Consider the following 14260-nt stretch of genomic DNA (forward strand, 5'->3'; position numbering starts at 1 on the left):
GTTCCCCCTGAATTCAGAGGTAAAATTCCCATTGATGTTGATGGGAGCAGCTAGGCCAATGCTGAGTGCTTTTGGAAAAAAACCACCCTATTCCTCAGTGGGAACGGTAAAGCTAACCTTATTTCTTCAATCCTTTTATGTATCAATATGATCACTGGGTATCCAGATGTTAAAAAAGAGCATTGAGTGACATATGCATAAAATAATGGGGAGTCTTTAGTTTTAGCTGGCTTGCCTGCAATAGCAGGGGACTGGCCTGGATAACCCAGGAGGTCCCTTCCAATCCTATATATATGTCCTCTAGTTATACTACACATATGCCCTTACTGATAACATAGCTCTTAATTATTTGACAGTAAAGTAAAAGAAAGGCTTTCCCATTAGCATGAAACAAATATTTCCTTTTCTTCAAGATTCCATTCCAAGTGAGAGACAAACATTTCTTTTGATATATTTCTTTACATTCCAGGTTTATTCAAGAGACATTATTCACAAGCACATATACTGCAGGTATATGTTTGGTAGATTTTAAGAATGGTAAGACACTAGGAGCATGAATCAGCAATAACCCTAGCAAACAACAACATGGCTAAAAAAAATCCCAGTGTGATTTCTTCTTTTAATATCAAAGCCCTGGACGTTTAAATCCAAATCTCGAATATTGAACCAAGCCGTTCACACCTAGAACATTTGGTACAATGACAGTCCATTTACAAAAAACACAAGATGCAAAGAGTTGCAAATTTACCTACGCTTGATTTCTGAGATATGGATGGCAAGATGCAGGAGAAGTATCCGTGCATTTGAAAAATGTTACATCGAACAACCAAGTAATTTTGTGCTTCAATATTTTGATTGAAAAGTCTCCTTATCCAGCATAAAGTCTGCAAATCTCTGCTGGAGCTCCTTCTCTCGCTCTTGCTGCCGCTGCACGTCTTCTTTTAGACACTAATAGGAAAACAAAAAGTAACAACTGGTTAATTCTCACACTGTTTACACTATCACACACTGAGTTAGCATGGGCTGTATTTTCCTTGAGACCAAAGTGTGTTGTCTGAGATAGAAATGCTATTTGATTGCTTTAGAAACACAGGAATTGCTATCCTGGATCAGAGCTGTGGTCCATCCAGTCCAGTGTCCTGTCTCAGAGCGGCCAGCCCCAGCTGCTGCAGAGGAAGTGCAAGAAGCCTTACGCAGGTATGGGAAGATGTGCTCCCCACATGAGGTCTCCTAATCCCGGTTCAATTAGTTTAAAATCCCATGTCTGAGATTTAATGACTCTTCCAAAATCTGTTTGTATTAGTTATTTTTAGCTCTTGCCAAGTTTTTGGCCTCAATGACATCCTGTGCCAAAGGAGTTCCGCACTTCAATTACATTGCGTGAAAAAGGATTTCCTTTTATTGCCTTTGCCATTTATAACTAGAGCCGACAGGAGGATGATGACAATTTTATTTTGCGGCAACTTTCAAGGTTACAAAGTTTGCTTTCACTCGCACTGGAGCAAGTTCAGAGTGATCAGGCTATGTGTACACTTAAAATGCTACACCGCTGTAGCGCTCCTCCCCAAGAGGCAGTAGACAGGGGGACAGGAGAATTCTTCCGTTGACCTAGCATTGTCTATACCGGAGGTTAGATCAGCATAGCTACATCCATCAAGGGCGTGGATTTTTTTCACACATCTGAGAGACGTAGCAACGTTGATTTAAATTTTCAGTGTAGACCAGCCCTGGGGTGAAAAACAGCTCGGAATCAGGCACAGCAGGGTCTCCCACATCCCGGACCTGTGCCAGAACCCTAAGCTATAGAGATTGTCTGTCTCTCACTAAAACGTCATCAAAACTGATACGTCTCCACAAAAACATTTTGGCTTTGACAAAATAGCAGATTCCTGACTGACTAGCTCTTGTATTAAACTAATGACACAAATTTTAAAGACCAGCCATTCTTATTCTGATTAACAAAACTCTTCACAATTTTCCTGTGTGCACTATTAATTATAGTTTCCAACTCAAATGATAATTTAATACCAGTGGCTCCCAACCTATTGGCATACTACATGAGTTTACCTGATTAAGATCCTGGCTGTAACTTCTCATAACTGCCATCTCCCATTTGGTTGTGTACATTGCACTCTACAATGAGAGGGGAGCTGCTCCAAACGCTAGCACATGCCACTGACTAGAGCAGTGTTTCTAAAACACTAGCGGAGTTTTTTGTGGCCACGACAGCCTCTAAAGCAGGGGCAGAGACTGGGAGTGGGGGGCAGAGCTGCAGCCCCTCCCTGCAGCGCTCAGCTGTTATCAAGGGCAATGAGATGTGCTGCCTTGGTGTTTACGCTGGCACTGCCAGCAGGGATCAGCACCCTGCATCGTGCAGCATCCTTGGAGGCTTTGGGCAGCACCTCTGGAGACACATGGGCCAATGTGCTTGGCACCAGAGGCTGATCTTGTCATTGAAGGTGGCTGCAGTGTTCTCTCGCCAGAGCATGTGGAGCCTGGGATGTGGAGCCTGGGACTCCACAGATGGCCGTTGAGTTCCTGACCCACCTTCCCTGGGAAGGGCTCTTGATGAAGGGCCATGGGAGGCAGGGACAGAGAGATGGGTTTGTCAAGAGGAGCCGCCAGCAAGAGTTGGTGACTGGACTCTGAGGCCACCAAAAATTTTGTTGTGAGAACCCCTGGACTAGAGTGTTCACAACTGAATGACTATGACCAGCTTTGGGTTCAGAGCAGATTCATTCAAGGAGGGGCACACAGAGCACTAGTCACCTGACCTACTAACATATGTAACAATGTTTCTCTTAGAAATCAAAATCTGGCCATTTAAGTGCAGCAGAAAAATAAGTGATACTTTTGAACCACAGGACATACACTATTCAATAAAACGGTGATGCATTTAGGACTGCAAGGCAGTGTATGCCAAAGATTTTGGATAAAACAATATGGGAAAAAGTGCAGGGAGTTTGCAGTTTCTTACATGAAATTCCCTACTTAGGTATGTAAATACATCCAGTTCTCGTAAATTGCCTTAAGTAAGACTGCTGATGATACTTCACAAAACTGGGACAATTAGTGAGCAATCAGCACCAGCTTTTTAAAGCAAGCTACAGAAAAGTAACTGCAGACAAGTGATGTATGGGTGATGTTCCACCTTTCCTTCCCCTGAATGACTTCCAGATAGTTTGCTATGTTGTAAAATAAAAACAAGGTCTTTCTAATTGCCAACACTGCACACACAGCTTGGTATCTGAAAATAAAGTAGCTTCTTCCCGCTTCATACAGGTTCTCTACCATAAGCACTTGGAATTAAACTTAGCTGTAATTTCTTTCTTTAAATACAACAGGGAGAAGAGAATACAGCGGCTGTTTTGTAGTCACCTTGACCAGCTCAGATCCTATATGAATCCCATATGTTCTTAACCCTATTGCCCATTTTTCCAGTTATAAGCATAAGAAATCCTTTTCATGTGAAAACAATCTTATCCAAACTGGACCTTTTTCATTGTGTAGGAATAGATGAAGAACGCAGGCACCTAATTTCCCATGATGTTATACTACACAGTAATATGCTCATTCTGATATGGTTCCTCTACCACTTTTTCTTTTTTATTTAAACATGACCATAACCTTATTACTCGTTGTTAAGACTAACATATGACGAGATAACAGGCCTATCTACAGCTGGTGTAAACTGTCACAGCTCCATTGACTTCAGCGGTGGATCTATCCCAATATATTATAATAGTCAACTAAAAATAACTAGGTAACATATAACTTCTGCTAAATCAAACAGTCTGTGTTGTATGAGATTAAAAAATCAAAACACAATAAAATAAACAAGGGTGGGAGAAGAAGCAGCAATAAAAAGATCAGCCTCAGCTTTAACATGGCCCAGGATCTCAGATACTACGGTGATGGGAAACAGTGTAAGAACCTGGATAATTACGCAGCAGAAAAGAAGTTGACATTAATTTTAAAAAACGCAGTATTAAAAAATTAATGTAGCCAAGGAACAGCAGCAGCCCATGCAAATTTAACACTGTTAAACAAACACTTCTCTGTTGCTGTCCTTCTAGACGATCCACTGAAGTGGTGTTTAGGAATCCTACCTCCAGTCTCCTGGGAATAGCAGCGTCTTCGTGTTTCTTTAACTCCTCAAAAGTACGTAACTCCAGGTAAGCCTGTTCAATCTGGTCCCACAAATCATTTAACTGTTTCATGAGTCCCATTGCCCGAGACTGGTAACCACCAAGCAAAATCTTCATCTTCTTTTCCATCTTGGCAGCCCTCTTAGCTTCTGTTGTCATGTGACCTCTGTTTATCTGTAGAGAAGAAACCAGTGTGTGTATTACTGATGCAGAACAATGTTAAATCTTTCTATTTCTGAAGTGCACTGTACGATAAGCACCTTCTATAGTGCAACAACCCAAGACAGATGAGACCATAGGCGCCGACTTCTTCTGGCATCGGTGGGTGCTCGACCCCCCTCTGCTCCCAGCCCCGCCCCAACTCCACCCCTGCCCTGCCCCCCTCCCGCCCCCATTCCAACCCCATCCCCAAAGTCCCTGCCCCGACTCCGCCCCCTCCCATCCCTATTCAACTCCTTCCCCAAATCCCCGCCTCTTCCCTGAGTGCACCACGTTCCCGCTCCTCCCTCCTCCGTCCTAGCGCTTGCTACAGCTGTTTGGCAGCGGCAAGCGCTGGGAGGGAGGGAGGAGCAGAGACGCGGCGCGCTCAGGGGAGAAGGCGGAGGTGAAGTGGGGGGGGAGCTTGGCTGCTGGTGGGTGCAGAGCACCCGCTAATTTTTCCCCGGGGGTACTCCCGCCCCGGAGCACCCATGGAGTCGGCACCTATGGACGAGACATTATTGTACTAAAACTTCAAATCAAGGAGCAGATTTTCCTACTGTAACGACCCCTAGAAAACACAAGCATCATTACAGTCTATTAGAGTACAGCGTTAGACAAAGATTATTAAAAGCATTGTGCTGAGTGGGCAGCAAGGCCACTGTACATGCATATCATGGCTACATACCAACTCCCAAGGGAATAACTAGGAGAGAAATCCCTACCCCCGTTACAGAAAATAAAATAAAGGAGATTAATATTTTCCTCTTTTTAAATATTACATACTATACCTGCAAAGGTGGCCAAAACCTTCAATCTGGCTCCCCTTACCTCCCTACCCCCACTATGCCCCATTTAACTTGCTCTTTCGCATTAAAAAAAACTGAATGAGGAGCCTTAGAGCAACTCCCAGTTCATATTTCTGTAATAAAAGCAGAGTTAAAAAAACACAGTTGCCTCTGCAATAACACAACCACCACCACTCTTCTGCAGCGCTTTTCACCTGTGGAACTCAAAGCACTGTAGAAAAGTGGGAAAGTAACATTATCCCCTATTTGCAAACACTTCTCTGAGGTAAAATGATTTGGCCAAGATCACTGACTCACAGCAGATCAGTGGCAGAGCAGGAATGGGACTCAAATCTCCTAATTTGCAATCCAGGACCAAGTGCAGCAAATAGGGCGGGGGAATAGTAAAAGGGTGGTACCAACATACTGGAGCAATTGGTACACTAGAAAGAAGTGGTGATCTCTCTCTGAAGCATCATTTTGGTGAGTGCCAACAGCAGGGCTTTGGGTCATGAGAAGTGTGAATGGGGAGAAAGAGTTAAAAATATTGTAACCCTAAATATATCAAAGCAGCAGAGAAGAGACTGTTTATACCCATTTTCCCTACGCTTTCATTTCCTCTTTGTTTAGTGCAGGGGTGGTCAACCTGTGGCTCCGGAGCCACATGCAGCTCTTCAGAAGTTAATATATGACTCCTTGTATAGGCACCGACTCTGGGGCTGGGGCTACAGGAGCCAACTTTCCAATGTGACGGGGTGCTCACTGCTCAACCCCTGGCTCTGCCACAGGCCCTGCCCCCACCCCACCTCTTCCTGCCCCCTCCCCTGAGCCTGCCATGCCCTTGCTCCTCCCCTTTCCCCTCCGAGCCTCCTGCACTGATCAGCGGGGCTGCCGGTGGGCGGGAGGTGCTGGGGTGGGGGGGGGAGTGATATGGGGCTGCTGACATATTACTATGGCTCTTTGACAATGTACATTGGTAAATTCTGGCTCCTTCTCTGGCTCAGGTTGGCCACCCCTGGTTTAGTGGAAAGATATCCTGCCTAATCCCCTGCCCAAACTGGACTTTAAAGCTATTCTAATGAAATTTCATATTCTAATAGCATGCACAACAGCACCCCCTGCTCCAGTTGTGGCTCCATGATACACTAAAATGAGAGAAAAGAATCTGCACCATGGTAGAGGCCTGCTAGTTACCAGAATTTTATTCTTATTCCTGGGATCTTGCAGTGAGCACTTTACATTGACTCATGGTAACACTTTGGCCCAGGAGAGTCCTGCCCAGGCCTCTAAACTATTTGGATGGTAGCCACAGTCCAGAATTAGGGTTTTCAAATGACAAATGCTAATGAAAAAGATGAAATCCAAACGTAGGACATTATATATGCAGAGGAGCAAGCACAGTAAAGACAACTTTTACCATTGGAAATGAAAGGCATCATAATCTGTCACATATTGTGAGATATAGGTCTGCCAGCCACAGATAGTGCCAAGAGAGAGAGACACCTTGCTTATCTGGGCAATATTAATTGGACTGTCAAAGTTTTGAAGGATTGTTAACGCTTACTCTCCTAGTCCAGCTCCAACTCATAGTATCAAAGAAATGCTCTGTGTTGAATCAGCAAACTAGTAGCACTATGAAATATCACTGAACAGAGTCTGGGAGAGGTGTAGCATTTCACATCTCTATTTACGGACATATGGATTTACTTGTTGTTTTAGGATATACTCATGCAATACTTCTTTTTGCAGAAAGCGTTGTGCAAATGATTCTAAATTTAATAAAGGGTAAAAGTCCACCTTCTCAAAATGTGGCTTCCCAGTACCCCTTTACCCTGATATAACGCGACCCGATATAATACGAATTCGGATATAATGCGGTAAAGCAGTGCTCCGGGGGGGCGGGGCTGCGCACTCCAGCGGATCAAAGCAAATTCGATATAACGCGGTTTCACCTATACGCGGTAAGATTTTTTGGCTCCCGAGGACAGCGTTATATTGGGATAGAGGTATACTAACGGTTTATTAAACAGTGCAGGAGATGGGAATAAATGCTTCTTTTAAGCTGGCAATACAATCTGTAAATGCTAAATTACAAGTTCCCAACTCATGTAGCAGTAGTCAGTGGGGTCTATTTTCTTTTAGAAATCAAGTGCTGCGTTGGTAAATATCACATCTATCAAACACAGTCATTATTAACTGATTAAAAAAATACAGAATACTGCATTGTTTTGTGCTAAGTCTACCCTCTGGTCTCCCAGTGCATTATGCGTTTTATTGTGTATGAAGATTGTAAGCACATTGGGCAAGGACCATTTTTCTAAGTGTTCTGTAGTGTGTCAAATATACTCAAAAAGACACCTACGTCCACACCAATCAATCACAACCATTATAGTCACATGATCCATGTTAGGACAAAGCAGATATTAATGCCAACTCCTGTAGAACTCAACTTCTTAACGAGTTTTACTCTAGAACTAAACGTGCGAATTTAGAGCCTTTTACATACCAGTATTTTAATAGGCAAAATACAGAAAAACAAGGGGATTGTAAGGGTGGGAAACTGTTAATGGGACAAGGGAGAGAGATTTGCGCTTCTGAGCTGCCTGGCTTGCTGGTAGGGGTTAGACTGAACTGGACTGTGGCTCTTTTCAACGTATTTTCAGGGTATCTAGAGCAGCGGTTTTAAAACTTTTTCAGCTGAGCCCCGACTTTGAGTTACAATTTTTAGTTGCAACCCCCTCTCCCACAAGCCAGACAAAAACAGACACAATACCTGCCCCTCCTCTCTCGGACTTTCAGGGTGGGGGAAGGTATGTGCGACAGTCTCTGGGGGTGGAGCCAGCGCTGGGCGCAGAGGCTGCTGGGAGCAGAAATCAGCGCAGCCACCGCAGATGCTGACACTGACCCACAGGCTGGGTGACCTTCTGAGGTGAGTCAGGGGGTAGAGGGCACTCCCTCCCCGAGCCACTTGGCATCGGCGGCCCGAGCTGCCTGGCATCGCTACTTGGCCCCGCCTTACCCCACGGTTTGAAAACCTCTGATCAAGAGTATATGAACATTTGTAAACATCTAAAGAAAAAAAATCACATAAATAAATGAGTCCTGTGACAGACCCAGACCACTGGGGTACAGGAGTCTGGTAGAGGGCAAATAGACTGGTCACTGGATGAGTAGTTTTCTGTTCCCTGAGTGACCAGAGAAGGGGCTGCACTAGAGTAATCAGGAACCTGCTAGAACCAGTTAAGGCAGGCAGGCTAATTAGGACACCTGGAGCCAATTAAGAAGAAGCTGCTGGAATCAATTAAGGCAGGCTAATCAGGGCACCTGGGTTTTAAAAGGAGCTCACTTCAGTTTGTGGTGCGAGTGTGAGGAGCTGGGAGCAAGAGGCGCAAGGAGCTGAGAGGGTGAGGGTGTGCTGCTGGAGGACTGAGGAGCACAAGCGTTATCAGACACCAGGAGAAAGGTCCTGTGGTGAGAATAAGGAAGGTGTTTGGAGGAGGCCATGGGGAAGTAGCCCAGGGAGTTGTAGCTGCCATGCAGCTGTTACAGGAGGCACTATAGACAGCTGCAGTCCACAGGGCCCTGGGCTGGAACCTGGAGTAGAAGGCGGGCCCGGGTCCCCCCCAAACCTCCCAATTGACCTGGACTGTGGGTTCTTCCAGAGGGGAAGGTCTCTGGCTGTTCCCCAACCCACATGGTGACTCTCTGAGGCAAGAAAATCCACCAATAAGCGCAGGACCCACCAAGATAGAGGAGGAACTTTGTCACACTCCCTAATCTTCCTGTGCTTTTCAAATGGGGGGTTGGGGTGGCGTGACAGGGAGTGTGTTGTGTGTATGTGAGGGGGAGAGAGAGTGGGTTTTGGGGGGGCTGAGAGCATGTCAGCATGCTGTCTTGTAAGTTCAGACAGCAGCAGACCTCCCCCTCCCCCACCTCTCTCTCTCTCTCTCTCTCTCACCACACAGCATTCCACAGTAATGGTTGCTTTGTCTCGGAGCAGATAACCAGCCTGCTGTCAAATGGAGCTTTCAAAGGGCATATCCAAAACAATGACAATGAGTGGCCACTTGACTTAAGGGGATTATGGGACGCTTCCGGAGGCTGATCAGAGCACAGTAATGCAACACCTCGTTCACACTAACGCTGCGGCGCTCCAGCAGGGGCGCATCAAACATTATTCCACTCGCCGATAATATCTGGTGCCTGCTAAATATTTAAAAACAGAAAAAACATCTATTCCTTCCTTCCTAGCCTGTAACCAAGAAACTGGAGCATTCCTCACCTTTCCCTCTTCCACCCAAACTAGAAGACTTAAGGACCCCGTGGAAGGGTCGGGGGGGAGGGTGTGTGTTGTCTCAACGTTTTGTAACAAATTCTAAGTATTAAAAATTGCTGACTGCTGCATTAATGCCAAGAACTGCATATAATTTTAGTTCAAGCTTCATAAAACGTTAAGGCTCAGATACCTGGCTAATACTCAAAGCTGTTAAGGAGAGGTGTGTTTAAATGCACTTTCCTTAAAACTGAGAAATGGATTTTCGTGAAGTCTGACAACTGTTTTCCTCGTGAAAATAACAGGAAAATTAAAAACGCTTAAAGGATTTCTCTGCTTAGTTACTTATTTCCTACTGCTTCTGGGCCAATTTTGGTCATGCTGCCTGATGCACCCACTATCCTGGAACAGAACAATGTGCACAGACATGGGCAAAGTGATTCAATATCACTGGATCAGGGCAAAACCTTTGTATTTCTTAACAAGACACAGGAACCTTCCCCTTCCAGCCCCTGTGTACTATATTTCTCTCTACAGATGTGCAGTGGATCCTTTAGGAGCAAACCTGGAGCCACCTACAAAAGCAGTTATCAGGGAGCCCTTCAGCTGCAATCACTAAATATCAATATGCAACCTTTCCCTCTACCCCAAACTCCTGGCCCATGGTTTGTTCTGTGGGATGAAGGTAGGGAATGGGAAGGTATCTAGAATTAGTATGTGTTAGGGAAGTTAAGGGAATGGAGATTTCCTGTAAAGTAGGAGGAGGGAAAATTGCTATGTGCTCCAGACAGGGCTGCAATCATAGATTCCTAGATCAATAAATTCCAAGGCCAGAAGGAACCACTGTGATCATCTAGTCTAACCTCCTGTATATCACAGGCCATAGAACTTCCCTAAAATAACTCCTAGAGCAGATCTTTTAGAAAAACATTCAATCTTGATTTAAATTGTCAGTGACGGAGACAACTTGCTTGATAACTCTGGAGAATCAGGGTGTCACTACAAAGCTTTACCAGTATGAAGCAGCTTATACCCCCATACCACGTGACACTGGAACACGAGTTAAATTACACGGATATTTCAAACGGACCCACGGGGACTAAGACCCCCAGCATCCCAGGGTCCTCTGGCACTGGGAGCTCTTTCCATGCCAGTGTCAGCAGTCAGCTGTTTCGGCTGTAGACCAAACAAAAGGTCACAAGATTTCATTTTTTAAAATAAAGTGTTTTTTCTTCCACCCTCTTTGTATTCACAAATGACTGCGCCATTTTTTTCTGCCAGTTTTGAGCAAAGGCCAAGTATGGAAAGTTTCAGTCCGATATATGAAAACGTCAAGAAGTGATTGGGAAAGAGGGGGGGTTATGCAACCTTAGGTTTCTGTGCCAATTCCCACTTTAACAAAACAAAACAGAGTCCAAGGATTTCTTCATTGGATGTACACTGTGCAAGGATGAGGGGAAGGACAGACAGTCTTGTGGTTAAGGTACAGGACTGGGACTTACGAGTTCTGGATTAATTTCTCACCTCCTCCAAACACTCCATGTGTGACCTTCAACAACTCACCAATAGCTCCAGGCCTCAGTTCCTCATCATCTTTCCTTCAAGCATCTTTTTGTCTGTTTTGCCTATTCAGATTGTAAGCTCTTGGGGTAGGGCCCATCTCTACCTTGCTAGCATAATGGGGCCCTAATCTCAGCTGAAGACTATAGGGCAGCGGTGGGCAACCTGCGGCCCATCAGGATAATCTGCTGGTGGGCCGTGAGCCAGTTTGTTTACATTGACTATCCGCAGGCATGGGCGCCTGCAGCTCCCAGTGGCCGCAGTTTGCAGTTCCTGGCCAACAGGAGCTGCGGGAAGCAGCGCGGGCTGGCGACCACTTCCCGCAGCTCCCCTTGGCCGGGAACAGCGAACCGTGGACACTGGGAGCTGCAGGCGGATTTACCTGCGGATGGTCATTGTAAACAAACTGGCTCACGGCCCACCAGCAGATTACCCTGACGGGCCGAAGGTTGCCCACCACTTCTCTAGGGTCTACTGTAATAAAACAATAATGGTTTTAAATAGTCTTTCTGGTCAGACAGTAAAGGCTACCATCTTCAAAAGTTAACTAATTACATCAACTTTAGCACAAGCTCAGCTAATCAACACTACCACTCCATATGGTTCAACACAATATAAGCTTAGCACTTCACTATTATACTAAAGAGGAGCATTTCTTAATGTAGCTTGGATGCAAGGATAAAGGTACTACCTGTGTACTGTATTCAATAAGGCCACTGAGTTGGACATCTCTTAAAAATTATGCAAAGTGAGATTTAAACCTGATTTACTCAGGCATCTTATTTTTCATAGAAAAAGTACTCAATAAAAATTCCCTGAAGTGAGGTATTACTGTATATAATTATATCCCAGAACTGAAAACAGACATAACTCAAATGAGAAAAGGCCAGCTAACATTTTATGTTCCTATTTAATCCAGCAATCAGGAGGCCTAAGGGTGAACCACTCTTTTGCACTTTATTATATAGATTACATGCCACTACTGTTTATTAACACTTGTGGCAGACTGTCTCCTGAACAGTTTGGCCAAGATCACAACTAATAACTCAACAGCAGTCTATGAATGAAATATGTTGCTGGAGGTGAGGATTGTTATGAGCCTCCTTCAAGTTTCATAATACATTTTGGTAGGATTTTTTTTAATAAAGCCAATACAAGATTTATATCATGTTACACCCTTAACAATTCGGTTCCCTGGCTGTTACCAACACAAGCTCATAACTTTCTCTGAAAATGGTGATCCAAGTAGCTAAATACTGGATTTATTTTATAAACAGAAAAAATCCATAGGAGCCAGATCTGACTAAATTCATTAGCAATCTTTATAAACACTAGATTCATTTAGATCACATCTCCTTTTAACATCCCTATGTGGAAATTACCTGCTATAATTGCAGTACACTGAATAACCCGGCCCATCATAATGATTGATCCCAATAAAGATAAACCTAGAGAAGTATGATTTTAATAAAGAGGTGTTGCCTTGGATTCTCTCCCTCTCTCTTTTTTAAAAACTTTCCTGAAGTCTTTTCCTCTTCAGTATTTAAATTCTCTCATTCTCCCCCCAGCTCAATACCATACTGTAGGCCAGCGGTTCTCAATCAGGGGTCTGTGGAGCCCCGCCACTGAAACCTGGTGCCCCGAGCCCCTGCGCCCCCTCACTGGGCTGATGCTGGGAGTGGCGCAGGGCTGAAGTCCTGAGCTCTCCCCCTTCCCCTCCCACACTACAGCCAGGAGCAGCACAGGGATGAAACCCAGAGCTCCCCCTCTGTACCCCTCCCTCCTTCCCCCACTGAAGCCAGGAGCGGTGCAGGGCTGAAACCCCGAGCTCCCCACCCCATCTGTTGCTGGTGCCCGGGGTTGTGGCTGCTCCTCAGCTCCCAGCCCCCTCTGACTGCTCACGCAGCCGGTCAGAGCTGCCGGGGTGGCTCCGGGCCCAGGAGAGCCCTCAGGGAGTAACCTCCGGCACACAGCCCCAGACAGGTGGGTGGCCTGCTGAGGTGAGTCGGGGGTCAAGATGGCGCTCCCTGCCTGGACCCTGCTGTGCAGAGCTGGCCAGAGCCCCGCTGGCCCTTGTCCCCCCTCCCCAAAAAATAGAAGTCAAACTACGCCTATGCCCAAGGGTTCCCACTCCTGGTCCGGAGCCCCAAGTTCACCCCCCACTGGCTGGGCCCTGGAGTTTTTCTACCATGTTGAGGGTGGCCTCAGAAAGAAAAAGGTTGAGAACTCCTGCTGTAGGCAACACCTGTTTCACGGCAAACAAAAGGTATGTGGGGGCTCCATGCTTTGGCATTCAAGTTCACAGTCAATGGTTTTCTAGAGAACAGCACTACTCTGACCGGAAAGAGAAATTCCACCACTCTGCCAGAACACAGCACACATGCTACAGCACACTGGTCTGCCAAACGAACAACAGGAATCAAAACATTCTTTCTGAACATGGATGCATAACTAGTGTTTGGAAGTTACTTGTCCCAATAGCATTTGAGCTTATATGGCGGGGTGGCCAAATTTACTGACCCTCCAAGCCGCATACGATAATCTTCAGAAATTCGAGAGCTGCAAGATATGCACAACCTGCCCTGCGGGGCGGCACCTGTCAGGGCGCAGGGCTAAAGTCCAGAGACCTCCCCTCTCTGCAGCGCAGAAGCCCCAAGCTCCCCCACCCCGCAATCTGGTAGGTGGGGAATAAGGGGCGGGCGTGGCTCAAGAGATATTGCCCGTAAAAAACAAACAAATCACATCACTCTCCTTGTCATTGTGATAATTTACTCCCATAGAATCACAATACGATCATAGCAACCATTCTCTCAAAATGAAGCTTTGATTAATAGTATATCCATATTTATTTATGGAATGCACAATCAGATACTACTGGTGATGGATGCTACAGAATTACCTTTTTAAATAAAATGTTATAGGAAAGCTGGGTTTCCTTTCTTTCCAATTGTAAAATATTGGTTTCTGTGTCTTTGTCATAAAGGATGCTAAAAATCACATGGAAATTCAAGCAGAGAAAAATGCTATCCGGTCAATCAGAAGAACAAAGTACTCTATCTAGCTACTTAGTACACAATACAATACAATACTAATCACATGAAGTAACAGAGCCTAGGAGCTTTTAGGAAATGCTAGTACCCAGGTCCATAAGGCTATCACCAGATTAGCTGGAGCACCACAGCAGAACCGCAAATCACTGCATCAGCAGCAGTTCGTGCCTCCTGGCTGCGCAACATACATAATGGATGACCCTAGAGCCAATCAGGTAAGCTCTGATAGCGTTTTACACTACA

General features: G+C 45.4%; 1 protein-coding gene across 1 annotated transcript in view; it reads right to left on the bottom strand.

Annotated features, from left to right (window-relative positions):
• Positions 1-460: 460 nt before the first annotated feature.
• Positions 461-14260, bottom strand: part of CDC5L (cell division cycle 5 like) — a 47246-nt gene continuing 33446 nt past the window's right edge. The window contains exons 15-16 of the mRNA XM_026656051.2: positions 4110-4322; positions 461-948 (exon numbers count right to left, since the gene is read on the bottom strand). Coding sequence (XP_026511836.1) covers positions 844-948; positions 4110-4322 — 318 coding nt within the window. The 3' untranslated portion in view covers positions 461-843. The remainder of the gene's footprint in view (positions 949-4109; positions 4323-14260) is intronic.

The sequence above is a fragment of the Terrapene carolina genome, unplaced genomic scaffold (assembly GCF_002925995.2).
Source record: "Terrapene carolina triunguis isolate 2854851 unplaced genomic scaffold, T_m_triunguis-2.0 Scaffold42, whole genome shotgun sequence".
Lineage (NCBI taxonomy): Eukaryota > Metazoa > Chordata > Testudines > Emydidae > Terrapene > Terrapene triunguis.